Source organism: Montipora capricornis, chromosome 2, assembly GCF_036669925.1.
Source record: "Montipora capricornis isolate CH-2021 chromosome 2, ASM3666992v2, whole genome shotgun sequence".
Taxonomy (NCBI): domain Eukaryota; kingdom Metazoa; phylum Cnidaria; class Anthozoa; order Scleractinia; family Acroporidae; genus Montipora; species Montipora capricornis.
This window is the reverse complement of record NC_090884.1, coordinates 9,249,757-9,267,256: the sequence shown is the minus strand read 5'-3', so window position 1 is coordinate 9,267,256 and position 17,500 is coordinate 9,249,757. Positions and strand designations below refer to the sequence as shown.

The window sequence follows — 17,500 nt, the reverse complement described above, 5'->3', positions numbered from 1 at the left end:
TTGCCACAAGGTGCACGTGGACACGTGCTACGCAAATTTTACTCTTCCGACAGCCGGAACGTTTTCGTGCGCACCGCAACAATTAGAAAAAAGGGACCTTTAGATCGAAGGACGAAGTCGACAAAGAGTACGAGTTTACAGTTCTGAGCATGCGCATAAGGTTTGGAGGCCGACATTTTTCGAAGTGCGCGTGCTCAGAACGGAAAACTCGTACTCGTTCTTGTCCTCCGATCTAACTTAAGGTTCCTAATGTCAGTATCGACTTCGAGTAAGAGTTCTAGGATTTTGATTATACTGCGCATCCGAACTGCGCAGCCCCGCGTGCTCAACTCGTCCTAGCAAATTGGTCTGCGACGACTATAGAGGTTTTGCACGGCAGCCATGTTGCATGGCAGGAACAATGAAAATGTTTTGCAAATGACGCTGGTTTGCGCGCGCTCACAGTTGTTCTATGAGAAAATCTCGTACTCCTATTCGTTCTCGTCCTAGAATCTAAAGCTCTCTATTCTCAATTGTTCTTTCGGCACGAGCTACCAAGTAATCAAAAAGCCTAAAAAGCCTGTTTTCCCAAATAATTGACGAGAAAGGAAAGCTGAAAACGACACGTCTACTGATTAACTACTTGTAAAGTATCACTAAAACGTCTAAAACAGAACCTCATCCCCAACAAACGATAAGATATTACAATAACGCTTTCTTTGAACAAGACTGAAACAAATTTGAATGTAAAGATCATTTCCTCTGGTTTCAAGAAGTGTTTTTGTAGGAATGGAGGTCCCCATTAAAATTGCAAGTTCGCCTCCACGAAAACTGAAATCGCACGGACATTTGATCGCGTGCTTTCGTTGATGCCGATTTTGAAATACTATGTCAAACAAATTTCCTCCTTTCTGTCTACGCACCTGAGCTTGACGAAGAGCAAGCAAGGCCAATCGTATCAGGGGAACAACTCGCCAGCTCTGTGATCTGAACAAAAATAACAAATCCTGAAAACTTAGCTGCGATACTCCAGAACAAAAACTTAATTTTCCAAGGGCAAACAACAAAATGACATGACGATTGACATTCCGCATTCCACAAGCACAAAACAAGGTGGGCCTTGCATACATACTACAAGCACATTTTGCAAAGCCGAAGTGAATCAGTTGTACAACGTAAACATAATAAAGATAAGAATAAACATTTTTTTTTTAGATAACTAGTAAACATGAGAAATAGAATTCCTGTACTCCACGTCGGATTTCCTTTGAGCTGACATACAAAACAGTTTTCAATTAAATTCAATCTCTAAAGTAACTTTCCTACCGCTGCCGATTTTGCAACACTTTGCTTTAATCAGCTAACAAATTGTCTTCCTGTGTTTCGCATCGGCTGCGTACATTTGCTTTGCGTTATGATCGGTTAATTTGATTGCCTGTGGCTGCTGTAATTGGCCAAAGTACTTAGTAGGACTGTGACCATAAAAAAAACAATTGTGATTTTTCTTTGGATTTCAAAACTATGTTAACTAAACACAAAGCGACCAAAGTTTTAAGACTTGATTTTGAAAAGACACATGTTTATTTTAACTTGAATTTCCCTATTTAATGGTCCGCCATTACTAACTTTAAAATCTTGAGAGAGCTGGAAGAGAGAAAATGACGTCAAAGACTCACTAGTTTAACAAACCAATGCGTGTGTAGGCCGCAGAATTAATATGCATCACGGGAGTTTTGGCCTTTCAGACTTTTAAACTCGCGTTTTGCTTATATAATAAGCTGCATTCACACGCTGAAATTTTAAACTAGTGAGATTTTGACGTCCCTTTTTCCTGGATCCAACCCTATGAGGTCCAATCGGTCAGTTTTGAAAGTGAGTAACTTACAATCAAAGTAAACAGCCTATGGATAAAAGTCAAAGTTCAAAATTTTGCCGGTCAGGTCTTAAGTAAGCACACTTTCAAAATTTGAAGGAAAAAAAAGAAGTGTTTTTTTAAAATCACAGGCTAGGAGCACTTTAAAAGCAGTTCACAGATCAGCGTGCGTTTGGTATAGACCTCTTTCATAATGGCTGCCAAATAAAATATTCTTCGGTTTTAATGCTAAAAGCTCGCTACAACGAGCAAATTTCAAAAGAACTTTTGTTTCAAAATGAGGCCAGTAGATCTAATTAACACAAATACAAAAGAATGTAAAGCCGGGTAGGCGCCATTTTTGAACTGGTAAATTAACGATGAAATGATATATGAAATGGATCATATATATGAACTGCAGATATGAAATCAAGTGAAGCTATGATCCTCGCAGTTATGAACGCAATTTTTGCAATTGCGTAAAGAAGCCTGAAAAATTCAGGACTTCAACTGGGTTTGAACCCGTGCCCTCGCGATACCGGTGCACCGCTCTAACCAACTGAGCTATGAAGCCACTGACGTTGGGAGCTGGTCATTTGTGGGTTCCAATGTTCCCGAGAGGAATGAATCAACGATGAAGTGATATATGCAATGGATCATAGATGAACTGCGGATATGAAATCAAGTGAAGCTATGATCCTCGCAGTTATGAACGCAATTTATGCAATTCATAGCTTCACTTGATTTCATATCCGAAGTTCATATATGATCCATTCATTTCATCGTTGATTCATTCTTCACGGGAACATTGGAACCCACAAATGACCAGCTCCCAACGTCAGTAGCTTCATAGCTCAGTTGGTTAGAGCGTCGCACCGGTATCGCGAGTTCACGGGTTCAAACCCCGTTGACGTCCTGAATTTTTCAGGCTTCTTTACGCAATTGCAAAAATTGCGTTCATAACTGCGAGGATCATAGCTTCACTTGACTGGTAAATTAAGTTACCGCTCACCCGCTGTCCATTCCTGCCTGCAGACACTGCCGATAGCAAAGCTCCGCTGCCGTAGCTGAGCCCTGATTGGCTTGGACTTCAGCTAAAACCTGTTAAACGTAAAAACAAAACAACTAGATGAGCTCAAGATGTTTTAAAAAGAAATTGCGATTTTGAGACGGCAATACCACATTATATTGACGGCTAGTTGGGAGAAAATATATTGCGTATTGGCCGGAGTCGCGAAGTGACGGAGCCACATACGGAATATATTTTCTCCCAACGCCGTCAATATAATGTGGTATTGCTGTCTCAAAATCGCAATTAGTTTTGTATCGCGATCCATCATTTACAAGGATAAATAAAACTGTACACTAATCAACCCGCACCTGATCGAAATTTCATTTCTCTCTACCTGCAAAACGTATCTTTTTGCGTACGTCAGCAACCCAATTCAGTGCAACGACGTCAATTTCAACATTAGAACCAATCACAGGCCGCAAAAGTGAGACGGCAATACCACGAAATATTGACGGCTCGCGCATAGGCAAAACTATAAGAAGATCGCGATACCAACGCTAAACGCTAGATAGAATTTAAGACTGCACACAGTACAGACCTGCCAGACATTTGGCGAATGGATTGGGCTCGAAAGCAGAGAAGTCTGTAGCAAATTAAGTCCAGTTTCCACGGGTTCTTCACCAGCCAGTAACACCTGGGCCTTCAAGAAATGAAGCTGAGTGGAGATTTGAGGAACAGAGCTGTACAAAGGCAACGCCTAAGAGGTAAACGATAGAATATCACACACAAGAGGACTTAAACCGTAATTTTCAGCTTCGTTTCAACCATGTGCGCATCATACACCTCATTCCAAAATGGCCGCTATTTTAACATTCTTTTCTTTCCTTGCAAATAGCCAATTTCCGAGTTGCTGCATGCCTCAGTTTGAGACCGAGTCCTGGTGCACAAACATTCAAATGGAAATGAGTTGTGTATTCTTATGCAAATCAAACTGATTTCCCTTTCAATAGTTGAAACACGCTTCGCGCTTGGGCCATAAATCTAAGAGGAAAAACGTGGGCCGTAATTTAAAGTACGGCCCGCCTTGAACTCGGTAACTAAGAGGTATGGAATGCACAGAAGAAATGGATAAGTCCAGTGCTATCCTTGACAAATAAAAACCACGCAAATATTCGCCACGAACGCAAAGAACAATCCCGCTAGCATTCATTTTTCTTGGCATTCATGCCGCGCATATTTAAAATTTCATTACATTATTACAACTGGTCAATCATGTCCCTCTCTAGAGCGGTTTTCAATTGGCTGTCGAAATTGCTTTGGCTTATGATTACTTCACTCGGTTATTGGTTCAAAGTTCTCGCACCACTTTTTCAACCAATCAGAGGTGAAACTAACACCAATCGTGGCTCGCGCGTGCACATTTTCCCGCGCTTCGTGTCGGCTACGTCTAACTTCTTCGAGTTGATTGGTTTACCGTATTGTCTCCGTCCTTTTTGATTGGCTAAAGTAATTACTTTGGTTTTGGTTTCACGACACTCGATTTAAACTCGCTCTAAGAATAGCTGCGTAGCGGAAATTTGATTTTTAATATCTTTGAAAGAGGCCCGTGTATGGTGGATCCCTTCTTTTACCTCATCCTCTCTTATTTTCATATAATGAGCAACATATTATCCATCGAAAACTGATAAGTCACTGGTGGCCAAAGAGTTAAAACGCTTTACCTGATCCACGATATTAGCGGCGTCCTCAAGTTTTCCAAAGTAAAGCGAGCCGTAACCATGGTGAATAATCGCCCAGGATCGAAGAGATTCCAGTTGACTAGTCTGCCAATTAACAAGCGCTGGTAGTTGACTTTCACAAAGAAGATTCAAGGAATTTATCTCCGCAGAGGCTGTTGGACGAAAAAAACCTCCTCTTACACCTTTTTTAGCTCAATCGGATACTCCATAGTTATTAAAGGAAACCTCAAATTACTGAGTTTTTTGAAGAAAGCGTCTTTATCAGTGAAGAAAGTGAATTTCACACTCTCTTATTTTCATATACAAATTTCAAGAGGGATGCCATCTCGAATAGTTGTCCCGTGTTATTGTTACCTTATTCCTCTGACACAAAGAGCTTTTGCATGTTTACGTCATACCATTACAGTGAAAAAAAAAATGCAAACCAAGCCGAACGCTCTCCTGTACTGTGGCTCAGCAGAAGAGCATCCCAACCAATGAAAGGAAGGTCACGAGTTCGACTCCTATTCGTGAGTACTCGGAATTTTTCCGAGTATGCGTGAGCCATTCTCTTTATGAGGAATGCTTTTTTTCCTCACTCTTACTTACGCAATGCACGACATCCGTAAAAGGAAATTGCGGGTACAACCGTAATTTCCTAAAGGTGACACAACGGATTTCCTTCATGTCAATTCCGATAGACAAGGAAAAGACAAAAACCGCACCCATTTTTACTTTTATTCCCTACAATGGCGAATTATTCTCGTACAACTCACCTATCACCTGAACAAACTTCGCAATCCTTGCACCGAGAATGCCTTGCTCTCTTCCAATCCTCTCTCGGTTTCTCGCTATGCTGTGCGCTGTAACTGAAGCTGCAAGAACTGCCCAGCTTGACAGGTGATTAGGGTGTGCGTGCACAGCCTTCTGGGAAGCTATGAGACCTGAGCGCGTTCTGCTTGAAGCACCGATCCGGGCCATTTTGTTGTCATGGTTACGCAAGGCTCCTGAGCCCACAATACCAGCGGGGTGGATTGCGGGATTGTGCTGGAAGAGCAACAAGATTGGTGCTAAGGTTTGATAACATCACTCACAGGTGATTGGAGGCCCCAATGAGATAGAAAAGAAGGAAATGTTTCCTCAGAAATGTCCTGGCCGCCACTTATTTCCTTAAAAACCATCAATATGGCCTACGTGTGCTGCCATGTTAAAACGATCAATACATTTGGGTCCTGCTAAACCACGATTAGTGCTAATTGCAGCATTAAGAGCAAATTCCAACAGCTTTCGCCGCGTTCTCCTTATCTCAAACAAAAGGGAGATTTTTCTAACGAAAACAACTTACAGTTCACTGACTAACGTTAGTAAGCGGACAGGTTTCTTTAACCGAAAAAAGAAAACGTTTTCAAAAATTGGCTTCATACAACATACAAAGGCTATAGAGATTGAGATGTGGAAGCACAGGTCTCAAAGACTCCCAATCGATTGTTCTAAGGAACTGAACAGTGATGAAGTATAACAACAAAGCCAATCATAATTTAAACACAAATCTGCGAAATAAATAAACGCAAAACGATAAACGAACCTCAACAGAGTGGCTCCCACCAAGTCTTGCGGAAGATTCTGAGCAGCAAGCCGCAGCCTGAAAAAAACAAATTAAAAAAGAGAATATAAAAACACGTCTTTAGATGAACTTTCTTTCATGCTTGACATCACTTTTGAAAAACAAAGCGAATTAACTGCGATATATGTAACAAAGTTCCCTTTCCTGGACCTAACGCTGAATGCAAAAACTTCTGTTTTAAATGTTAACAAGCCTTTCTAGCCTGGCTACGACGATCAAATTTCAAAAGAGTTTTTGTTTCTTTTTGTAAAAGGTAGTAGGTCTGATTAACATAAAGACAAAAGAATGTAAAGGAGATTGCCATTTATGAAAGTGGTCCATGAGCTGCATCATTCGAGAGAAACGTTTGATGATTTTGTTTTTTCCACCAACCCATAGAACAGCAATTTTAGGGGGTTCTTTACAAAACTAAAGTAGATATCCAGATCAATGGAGCATCACGAGTACACTACCAAGAGTGAATAACTTGCATTGTTTTGATGTTAAGTATTCCTCAAAACGTACTGCATTACGTGTTGGAGAAACGAGCAGATTGTATCCAGTGTATAAGAGAGATTAGGCACGCGAAATTTTTGAGGCACTGACGGAAACCGGAAGTGAACATTTCGCATGACAGAACAGTGGTCTCCGTCAATCTCGACCCCAGAGCTCTTCTCTTGACTGAGGGAGAAAAGAGCTCTGGGGAACCCTCAAATAAAGTGTCTTCTCATTGGTTTTCGTGATGAACAATCAAAAGTGTCTCTGATTGGTGCATTCATGCTAGCACGAGGAGTGACCAGGCGCTGCAAGGTTCAAATAGCAAATTTTTGGTTATGAGAACCCTAAGGCGCATATTCTCCTGCATAGAGTTTCCCAGGGCCTTGGGTCGATCCGAGGCTCTGGTGACGAGAATGTGGTCTCCCCTAGATTTTTGAAACTAATCTTCTCTACTAAACAATACAAATGTAGCAGTGTGAAGTCCAATCTCGTCACCAGGGTCCACTTTTCTTCTGGTCAGCACTAAGAACACGGACCCTGGCCAATTCCAACTTATGCGCAGGCGTAGTGAAGGTCCATTTTTGTAACAGTTGGCAATGACTGTTGTTTCAAATTTCTGAGCGAGCGTAGAGGAGCCGGAAGTCCGTGATTTGCGGGACTTCCCGCCTTAGAGGTGGCCAGAGTCCGTGTTCTTGTTGCTGATGAAAAGAAAAGCGGGGTCTGGGGACGAGATTCTGCGCAGACAAGTTAAATAGGAAAACAGGTCACTTCTAGTTGCCGTCCGAGCCTCAAACACGTCGCGTGTCTAAGCTCCCTAATTGTAGCGGACGCGAGCTCAGTTTTACTCAGCACCGTCATAAAACCTTTCATTTCAGAGGGCCTTTAGAGGATGCCCATGTAATGTTTTAGAGCTAAGCGTCAATGCTTTTTTCCATAAAAAATTCAAAACGTGCATTTTCAGGCGAAAATTTTTGGCGTTCACAATTTGACATCTGGCGACTGAAATTTTTTATCTAGTCGCCAGTTGGCGCCCATATAAAAAAATTAATCTCGACCCTGGCATGACTCCGTTCTTCGGTGTTTTTAAAGGAAAAGAATTCTGGGTAGAGTACCGTTTCTCCGGTTTACGACTCGGAGACAGAAGCTTGATGAAAACCAAACTAATTCATCGTATACCTCGAGTTCGTCAGGGCAGGCTTGCAAGAGATAGGATGCCAACTGACTCCACAATACACTGCTTCTAGGATTTCTGCAAAGGAAGCCAGAAATTAATGTATTTTTAAGATATCACATAATCATTGCATTTATCTATTTATCTGTATTATTTGGACGTCCAGGTGAAGAATTTTGTGTGCGACTGACGTTTCGACAATATTTAATAGCATAAATCGCCTTATGCGCCATTTTTTTGTTCTATAACCACATTTTGACGTCATCTGTGATAGAACTGAACAAACAAAGGGCAACATGCATGGGAGGCTAACAGCAACATGGAATTTATTTGTTAAATACTTACCGGTGGATTGCTTTCATGATATGACTTCGTCCGAGTTTCTGATTTCCCTGGAACAGTAAAATTATAAATGGCGCATAAAGATGAAACGTGCACTATGACTAAGGGTGCAATTCTTGTCCTGCTTTTTTTAATTGAAGGTTTTCGAAAAGGTTTTAAAAATGACCACTTTGGACTGCATTCTCATTTAGCAGCCTTGCATTTCAAAAGGAAAACGAGTCAAACATTTATAGAGCCCGGAACTAGTCTACATGCAATGCGCTGAAACGAGCTGAAAAATTACTACGTCCGAAAGTGAATAACGTAACTGGTGTTCAACTCTCAATACCTGAAGAGCGTAGAAACGAGAATACAGATAACAAATGTGTCCATTCAGGACTTCGCTTCCTGAGAGAAAAAGAATACAAAAAACTGAAATCACAGGGACTACTCAAAAACACCACGTTCGCATGGACACGTGAACAGGCCCTAGTTGTTGTAGGGGTGGGTAGCAGTTTCCGCGGGAAAAATTGGCCTTACCTTAGTGTAGAAAAATAGATTAGAACAAAAATTGCGTAAAAAAGTGCAGAAACCTTAATACGAAGCCAAAACAAGATGGCTCACAAAAATGGTTAATAAAAATGGTTTGAACCAAGGAAGGACATATCCTCATGAAATTGGACCTTTCGGTTGAGTGCAGTCCTGAAAAGGACTGTCGTAGGCGACTGTCGATTGTAGAAATACTTTGGCCTGACCAATCAGTTCACAATCCAGAGCAACGGTATTTATATTATCGACTGACTACACACTAACAAATGCTGCAGCAACTTCGGTCTAGATAAGAAGTGTAGACCACGGTCAATATCGATTTGATGACCGTCCTTTTGAGACAAGACCCTGTAACAAATAGAGACCTAGCAAATTACCCAATCATGTCACAAGCAAGATAGCACTTTTGTGGGAGACCACTTTGGGTATTGACATCAGGTCACCTTAAGTTACTGATGGTTGCCTTATATTTTATCTATTATACCACTTACCGCTATTTGCTCTCATCAGTTCACCAAGTGCAGCTCCAGCTAGTGTAGCGTCACCATTAACCAGACCGAGAGTGCATAGCGCCATAAGCCCCTGATTGCAAGCAGGCTTTAATTGTGAACTGAAAGCCAATAACAGCGGACAGAATTGTTCCCAATAATATTTCTACGAACGTTACACGTACATCGTAAGGCTAGGTGTGAAAGCCAAGCGAGTTCGTGTTATTTCCCGTAAGAAGAGACCTATGGAATGTATATATATATGAAAGCCAAATATTGAAACTGTAAGTATAAAACGAAAGAACAGCGCAATTAATTTAAAATATTTGACATTGCAAAGAAGCCTAGAAAAACAAAAACACAAGGCTTGACCAGGGCTCGAACCCACAACTATGACCGCTGAACCGCGCCGTCATGGCTTCGAGTCAAGGTAGATTTTAGTGCATTTGAATAAGAGAAATTCAACTAAAATCAATCTGTGTTGTCGCATCGTTTAGCGAACCTCTTAAAAAGCATCACTTTGGCTGCATCTTTGTCATTCAATGCATATCCCAGCATGCCAAGTGCTGTTATAACACATGACCTGTCAGTATCGGTCTCAGCCAATTGAAATGCTTGTTCATAGGCTGCAATGCAAAATAAAAAGAATATTAGATGTAAAAGGAACCCCCTTGACATCGGAAGTGCATCAAACCATCAACATGGTCCTTTCATTACGTAAATGTCTCCAATTCTGCAATTTTTATCAACAAGACGTAGCAAACTTGGAAGTTTGAATCAGTGAGAGGAACGGGTCGACTTCTAATGGTGTCACAAGCTGCTTTACAATGCTAATTTTCTTTGACAAAAATAATTACAACAGTTTGTGATGAGAAACAACTGCTCATTTCATGATGAAAAAATCTCCAGGGGTGAACGATAGAAAATCAAAGCTACAGTTGGCGAGATTAATCCCAAGTTAAAGATGAAAAATTCTTCGGGTTAGGCGCACTGTAATAAGAACACATGGCTACAGAGGGAATGGAGGTGGCCTGTCTTCGGGTATATCTTGGCCGAATTTATACCAGAGACGAATAACTCGTCTAAAACGAATATTTCGTCTCCAATTCGCACGTTTGTCGAATCAGCTGAAGACAAATTTTGGTCCCTAATTCGTCTAAACACAGGATTTATATCGACCATATCTAGCATAAATTCGGCCATTAGCCAGTATAAAAAATACCATAATACTCTTTGTTTGTCCCTCCAAAATTTTGCATGAGCATTGTTTTTATTTTCTCTTGGGATTTACAATGGTCCCAAGAGAAACTGGAGACAATGCTTATGTAGAACTTTGGAGGGGCAAACAAAGAGTATTATGGTATTTTTGACAAAGGAATTTTTCAACCAACCTCTAGGGACACCAATAACAATAGAAAAATGTACGACTTCTGGTGGACGCACAAAAGAAGCCAATGAGAGATCTTTTGTTTTCGTCCACCAGCATGCCGGCGATGACGTCACGTGAAAACCTCCTATTGGCTATTTTGTTGAGAGATTTAATGCTCGGAGAACGAAATTAGGTTCTTCTTTGTCCTTGACGTTCGTAAGTAACTGCCGTGCGGTCGTGATAGGTCTGTGAGCAACTCCGATGTTGAAGGCTTTTAAATGCGTGCGATGTTTTCTGGGGTTCCCTGTTTATGTTGTCACCTTTATAGCTTTCTTTTAACTGGCTAGCCATGAACAATGACAGCGCGAGACCGCACACATCATGGAACTCTTTCAGCGGTTTCACAGCCTGATACCTTGCAACTGATTCCTTGTAGCGGCCCAACGAACTAAAACCAAATGATCATTATTAAGAATTATCGCGGGAGGGAGAGACTACAGTTATCGTTGCTTAAGTTCCTTATGAAAGTTTCAGCTACTAAAATGATAGATAAATAGGTAAAGATATTATTGTCCCCTTGCACTGGCACGAAAACTGCACAATAATACTTGTTTTCTGGTCATATGGTCCAGAGTTCTGACTTTTTAAAATCCCTTTTTCTTTCGGTAGCGATTTTCCAGGCTGCCCAATGCCCAAGTCGATTTCATATGACGACTGTAATTTATATCCCTAATTACATCAACCTACTTTAACCTTTTTTGCTAATATACTTGTCTTTTCCTTATCGCTACATTGCATCTGCTGGTAAGCAACCTTTTTTTCTTTGGCAAAAGACGTACTATATATGGGGTGAAAACGGAGGTTTTCAAATGAGATGACATCAAAGGCTCGTGATAACGAAGAGAGCGCATGTGCGCGCATGCTCTACAGGTGAAGGTAGACTTCGTCGAATTATTTTCGCGTATTCGTGTGGACAGGCAAATACGCTTCGAACTCGCTACGTGCGGGCGCAGATTTTTTCATATGCGGAGAAAAACAATTCCCTTTTAGAATCGCATTGAGACAATTCGCTGAAAAAGTGAGCGCAGGCGTTAATTGGTAAAGGCGCCCGATGGATCTTTCGGCATTATTCGTGCCTGCAAACACTTCGCGCAGCGGAATCGCGAATACAAGAACCTCTGCGGAGGAAAGATCTTGTGTGCTGCTTTGTGCACATGCTAAGGCCGTTTGTGTAAAAGAGCTCTTACGACTAGTTTACATAAAGGACGAAATCATAAGCAAAAGCAAGATACATAAACACGGTACTGTCTCCATCGTTATCATCTTTTTCTAGGACAAAACACACAGAGTACAACCCACTGAGTCTGCGTAAGTTCATAGTGCATGAAAACTGCGTTATCTACGGGGGGAAAAAGTCGACTACGTACATTGGCATGGTTGCTTAGGAACTTAGGTACCTAAGGTTACTAAGGAAAACTGGCCTATCACAGCGCGAAAACGCGCCCACAAATCGTGCTGAAAAAGAACATCTAACTTAGAAGCAGCTTACCGAAGCACTCTCGCGTGATTTATCATCACGGCATTTAAATGCCTTTGTTTATCCTCACTTCCACTTCCCTGAAGCAATGTTATTGCCCTGCGACAAGAAATATAAACGCCAACTGGATCATTGATATCAACAGTGCATCGCAAGATGGGCACTGAAGTTTGAGTTTGGTGAGGCTCCAGCACTTGCCTAAGTAGCCTGACTTCTGGCTGTTAATCATGGAGCACATGGGGATAACAATAGCACTTCAAATAACACTCTAATAGACACCTTTTTTGAGATATAAATATAGTATCTGTTAATTGACAGCCCTTGACTCCGTGAGCAAGGCAAAGGTTTCCACCAGTGACCCGAACATAAGGATTATAATAAGCAACACAAAAACTCCGTAGCGAGCTCAAGAAGCTAATTAACAACAAGTTAATGTGCGTGAGAACGATGTTGCTTGAGCTTATGTTCTTGTCGCTACAAAAACACACCACTTAACATTTTACACAAATCACAAACCTTTCAAAGGCCTTTTCTGCTTGCAAGAATAGTCTCTGGTTCTCCAGTATCAGCCCATACATGTTAAAGGCACCAGCGTTGTTTCTTATACAATCTGCAAGTCGTAAAAAGACACCTTTAAGCTAAAGTCTAAAGGGCTATGATTACCAAGATGAAGACATGTCAAATTCCTTCCAAACAATGAGCATAATTTTCAATGAATTGATTTACCATAATCTTCTAGGCGTGAAAAAAAAGTTTTAAAACAAACTCGCCGCGTTTTTCACGACCTGAACGTATTTAAAACCTCTAATGAAACCAGTTGAAGGGAAGCACGACTCGAAACAAGGAAAAGATGATTTAATTTCGGGTAAAAATCTTGAATTGACTGAGAAAGTTGTCAAATAATTAAGCTTGCAAGTTGTAGATGAGGATCAAGTATATTTAAGGTAAACGTAAAGGTCCTTATTTTTACGAGGGTAGCACGTGACACAACCTCGTTCCCAGGGCTTTTCTACGCCAAGGAGAGGGTGGGCCTGGAAACGAGGTTGCACGTGACAGTCAACTAGAGTTACTGATAAACTTGTGGCCCTCGGTGCGCACCTTTTACGCTCCTTCCTCCGTCAATGCTCCGTTTTACGGGTATTCAAAGCTACAGCTACATGGATCACAGCAAAGTCGAAACAGACGTCGATCGAACTCGCGACCCTCCAGCTCCGAAGGCCGCGTACTAACCGACTGAGCTATGCTCCAGTACGATGAACAAATGAACTGAACTTTTCCAACTTGGTATATTTACGTTCACATTGTAACCAGGGTGACAATTACAATATTTGAAGCTACTCTGGTTTGAAGAAGATGTAAAGTAGTTGGAAGAGACCTTTCGAACTAACGAGCTAATCGTTGAGTCGAATGGTCTCACCTGTGTATTTACTGAGGGCAGTTGCAGACTGCAGCACGGCTTTGCGGCACTCCGGATGAAGATGAGAGAGAGTGGGAACTGGTTGCCCCTTCAGTATCACGTGATTCTCGGAAGACTTGTCCGGGAGGAGGCTGGAACAAACCCAGTGCGCATAACCGATATTTCCCTCGCTCTAAAAGATGAGAAAAAGAACCGTTGCAACAATCAGCATGATTCGTAGAATTCGTCTTAAACCTATAGCAGCTGAATGGGAATTAAACATCCTGGAGGGAGCCCACTTTAGTGGCTGTTGGTAAAACGCAATGATGCCCCAGACACTAAGTTACAACGCTTTTTTTTTCCTCAAACGGGCCAATCATCACTCGAGGGAGCAGAGACACTCGCAGTCCCCAAAAGAAGAGCTTACGGCAAGGCTAAACAATGCCCCTTGAAGTCAAAGGCAGATTTCACTAGGCGATGTTTCTTACGTGAGATCCCAGCTCTGTCGTGTGTCGAAACAGGTCCATGGCTTCGTCACTTCCTATAATCTCAGCAATGGTGGCCTGTAAATGTCAACGAAGAAAACTCCATCTCATACAAGTTACGATGACCACGCGAATTGTTGGTTGGTTTCTGAGTGGCGCAGAACCTCACTAACCAAACAAGCTTCATGATTGGCTGAGAGTTAGCATTGTGTTTAAGTAAAACGACAAACGGGAAACGGGAAACGGCTTTAGCTCATCAAAACAGCGTGAAGTGCCGGAAATGTTCTTTGTCTAACATATCTCTCTTTCTTTTAAGAAAATACTTGACATCTGTAGGTATCTGGCAAAAACTGAGCTCAAATCAAACACGTTTCTTTCAGTTTTGGCATGCAACAAGAACATTTCAGCATGACTTTTGCGATTTGCCGTAAATCTCTAATAACGAACGAATCCAGAAAACTACAGATTTTGCCAAAAGCAAGAGGGGGACAAGCAAAAGTACTGCAAACGATGCAAGTAGCAATGAGAAGTTCAGTTTGTGTTAATCAGCGTTTTTTTTTGGAAAGCTTTTTGTAGTAGAATACTGTATCTCGTTGAGATTGCTTCGGAATTGGGGATGGGTACATTTGCCAGTTGGAGAGCTCTGAGGATCTAGCGAACGATGTTTTAATACTGAGCCACAGGTGACTCGTGCGACCTAGTAACAAACTACATATCTCTATCTTAATCAAATAATTATTTCGTCTTTGCCATCGCTGCTGGACATGTCGGTGAAGTATGTGAAAGGGCAATTTTATATCTACTTACTAGGCTGCGAGCAGGCTCAATTGTTTTGGGTATCGAGCGAGTATTTTGGCGGCGGAGCCTCTTGCACGCTAGAAGAATGGAGCCATTCTTCTCGCACGCTGGTGGCTCTGCTGGCCAAATCCTCGCACGATACCCAAAGCAAATGAACCTACTTACAAGAAATTTTTCGCTTCACAGTGGGCTCACGTGACAGTAGAACTTTTTACAATTATATGTTTAGTTACCTGGCCTTTAAATGAAAGTGAGGCTAGAGTTGACCTTGCTATGATACAGACCTCTTTGCTTTTCTTACGTTAACGATGTTGTTCTCCTGCTAATTAGTTGAAATTTACATTTTAAAAAAAGCAGTGAGGTTTCTATCAAACAATGTCAACTCTAGCCTCACTTTTCATTCATAGTCAAGGTAACTAAGGGAACTGGTCAAAACTATTATACTCGAACAGGACCCACCTTTGGGGTAGGCGGGTTCTCAAAGACACCACCTATCTTCGAACTTATCACATGATCATTACCGACAACATTTTATTGGCTTTTAAATTTGAGTTGAACACAGGAATATTCAGCTAGCAAGAGTCGGCATTACTAGACAAACACGAAAAGTGAGGTTTGAATCTCACTGTAATTTTTTACTGCTGGATAGAGGGTTTTTGCTATGCAATATAGACACCATCTTTTGACGTTAAGTAAGGGGGGTGCAGGCAGACACCACCATCTATTTTGTGGTTTGGTGGGTCCTGTTCGAATGTAGTAGTTTTGACCACTTCCCTAAGCACACAACTGTATAATGGTCTATTGTCTCACTATACCGATTCGCCCGATGACTGAAATTGTCGAGACGTCGCAGTGATAAAGCATCCCAGTCATCGGCAACAAAATTACCTTTATTCGTTTTACCGGGTTGCGCAATCTCCTTCACGGCTCTCTAGCTTTATGAATAACAAGTACCTGTCCGATCCAAGCTGCAGCGTACGATGGATCCAGCGCTTGAGAATTCTTGAAGGCCTCATGAGCAAGCTAAAGTAGGAAATGATACAATAACAGATTAGGCTTGAATTAACTTAACCTTGAGGCAAGCTCTTCAGGGGCGGAACCAGGATTTTTCTTAGGAGGGAGTGCACCATGACTAGGGAATGACGTTGGCTGTTGACGTTTTTTGCAGAATACCAGTTGTATTAGAAAGCCGCAGGTCATGGGGACGAGGGAGGGAGGGGGGGGGGGGTGAGCATCCCCCGTTCTTGAGTTACAAAGGAAATTGTCACACCCGAAAATGGCCCGTACACTCCCATTTTGACCACTGTGATGACGAATATCGTTGTCGATAAGAGTACAGACAACGCTGAACCACTTTCGATTTGTGAATTCTGCAAATGCAAGAAAATGGTCATACCTTAGAAAACGGAACATTTTATGATTACCTCTATTTTTCCATGCTTCACGTACAGGACTCCGAGATTTGTCCACGCAATAACATTCTGCCAATACAAACAAGGGTCATGGAAAAACTAAGATGCTGGAGAAAAGGCAGGATTAAAACAAAGCAAAAGAAATGCAAGTCCGAGTTGACCATTTCATGACGGCGGTGCTTCAAATGCTGGCTCAACATGGCGGCCGTATTTTTCTGAAAGGCGCAGACATGCTTAGCTGCTGCGAGCACAGGCCACATCAAAGCCTCCACAAAAATGCAGGCTGTTCCCGCAAAAACTTAGTACTGATTGGCTTAAACACATTGCATGCACCATATTTTCGGCCAATCATTGGTTAATACAAAGCCACACATGACATAATCGCCCGCGTTTTCCCAGCGTTGATTGCATGATCAACTCATCCAATTGTCTGCTATGTTGAGTTTGCCTTAACTAATTATTTGGGAGCACACTGAATTCATTAGTTTCAATAGGGTGAGGCTAAATCGCGTGGGTGGGTGGGTCGTGGGTCGTGTTTGTTTGAAGATAAGAAAAAGATATATATTAGCTCCATCAGTGCTCGGTCCAAATTTGTCTTAGGTCTTAGGTCTTGTCTGTTTCGAGAATTTCCAGTCGTTGATTGTAAAAAGGGGTAGGGTTAGGGACCCACGACCAACGACCCACGACTCACGACCCACCCACCCACGCCAATTAGACACTCTCGTTTAAATAATGTGAAAAATAGTACATACGTTAGGCTCTGTTTTAATGGACATAATGAAACAGTGTTGACTGAGCTCAGGATTCTTAATTTCTAAATGAAACAAAAAAGCGATACGTTAGCTTAAGAAAATGACAAAGAAACATGATGACAAATCGGTTATCAAAAAAGAAAATCACCTACGGTTTTCCCAAGAAAAAAAAAGTTAACTGAACCATACACAGATTATATTTGAGCAAAGTAATTGCTGTTTATTTTCAAATTTGAAGAGCTGCAGCAACGGGGACATCAACGACAACCAAAACAAAGAAGAAACGGGTCTGATGAGCGAAAAAACATCGCATATTGCTTATCATTTACCGAGAAGAAGGATGGTAAATAGCAAACTTGTAATAAATGTCTCACAAGGTGGTCCGTTAATTTCCAATCGAAATTTCCCAATCGAAATTTCCGAAAGAGAAATGCGTGTTTCTTGATTTTTGTACAAAAGCCGTTTACTTTGAGTGTAAGTTTTACATTTCACGGTCCGTCATTACTCACTTTCACAACTGACCGATTGGACGTCAGAGGGTTGGATCCAGGGAAACGCGA

The 17,500-nt window shown here is 41.6% G+C and overlaps 1 protein-coding gene across 2 annotated transcripts in view; it reads right to left on the bottom strand.

The window, feature by feature from the left end:
* The window catches only part of LOC138038736 (tetratricopeptide repeat protein 37-like), a 60,919-nt gene that overhangs the window by 3,038 nt on the left and 40,381 nt on the right, over positions 1–17,500 (bottom strand). For both annotated transcript variants that reach the window (XM_068884774.1, XM_068884775.1), the window contains exons 31-49: positions 16,941–17,002; positions 16,201–16,257; positions 15,731–15,799; positions 13,982–14,056; positions 13,515–13,686; positions 12,614–12,707; positions 12,110–12,196; positions 10,881–11,008; positions 9,694–9,817; positions 9,195–9,313; positions 8,504–8,562; positions 8,179–8,225; positions 7,839–7,911; positions 6,147–6,203; positions 5,338–5,608; positions 4,565–4,734; positions 3,442–3,600; positions 2,844–2,932; positions 903–966 (exon numbers count right to left, since the gene is read on the bottom strand). In XM_068884774.1, coding sequence (XP_068740875.1) covers positions 903–966; positions 2,844–2,932; positions 3,442–3,600; positions 4,565–4,734; positions 5,338–5,608; positions 6,147–6,203; positions 7,839–7,911; positions 8,179–8,225; positions 8,504–8,562; positions 9,195–9,313; positions 9,694–9,817; positions 10,881–11,008; positions 12,110–12,196; positions 12,614–12,707; positions 13,515–13,686; positions 13,982–14,056; positions 15,731–15,799; positions 16,201–16,257; positions 16,941–17,002 — 1,976 coding nt within the window. The remainder of the gene's footprint in view (positions 1–902; positions 967–2,843; positions 2,933–3,441; positions 3,601–4,564; positions 4,735–5,337; positions 5,609–6,146; positions 6,204–7,838; positions 7,912–8,178; positions 8,226–8,503; positions 8,563–9,194; positions 9,314–9,693; positions 9,818–10,880; positions 11,009–12,109; positions 12,197–12,613; positions 12,708–13,514; positions 13,687–13,981; positions 14,057–15,730; positions 15,800–16,200; positions 16,258–16,940; positions 17,003–17,500) is intronic.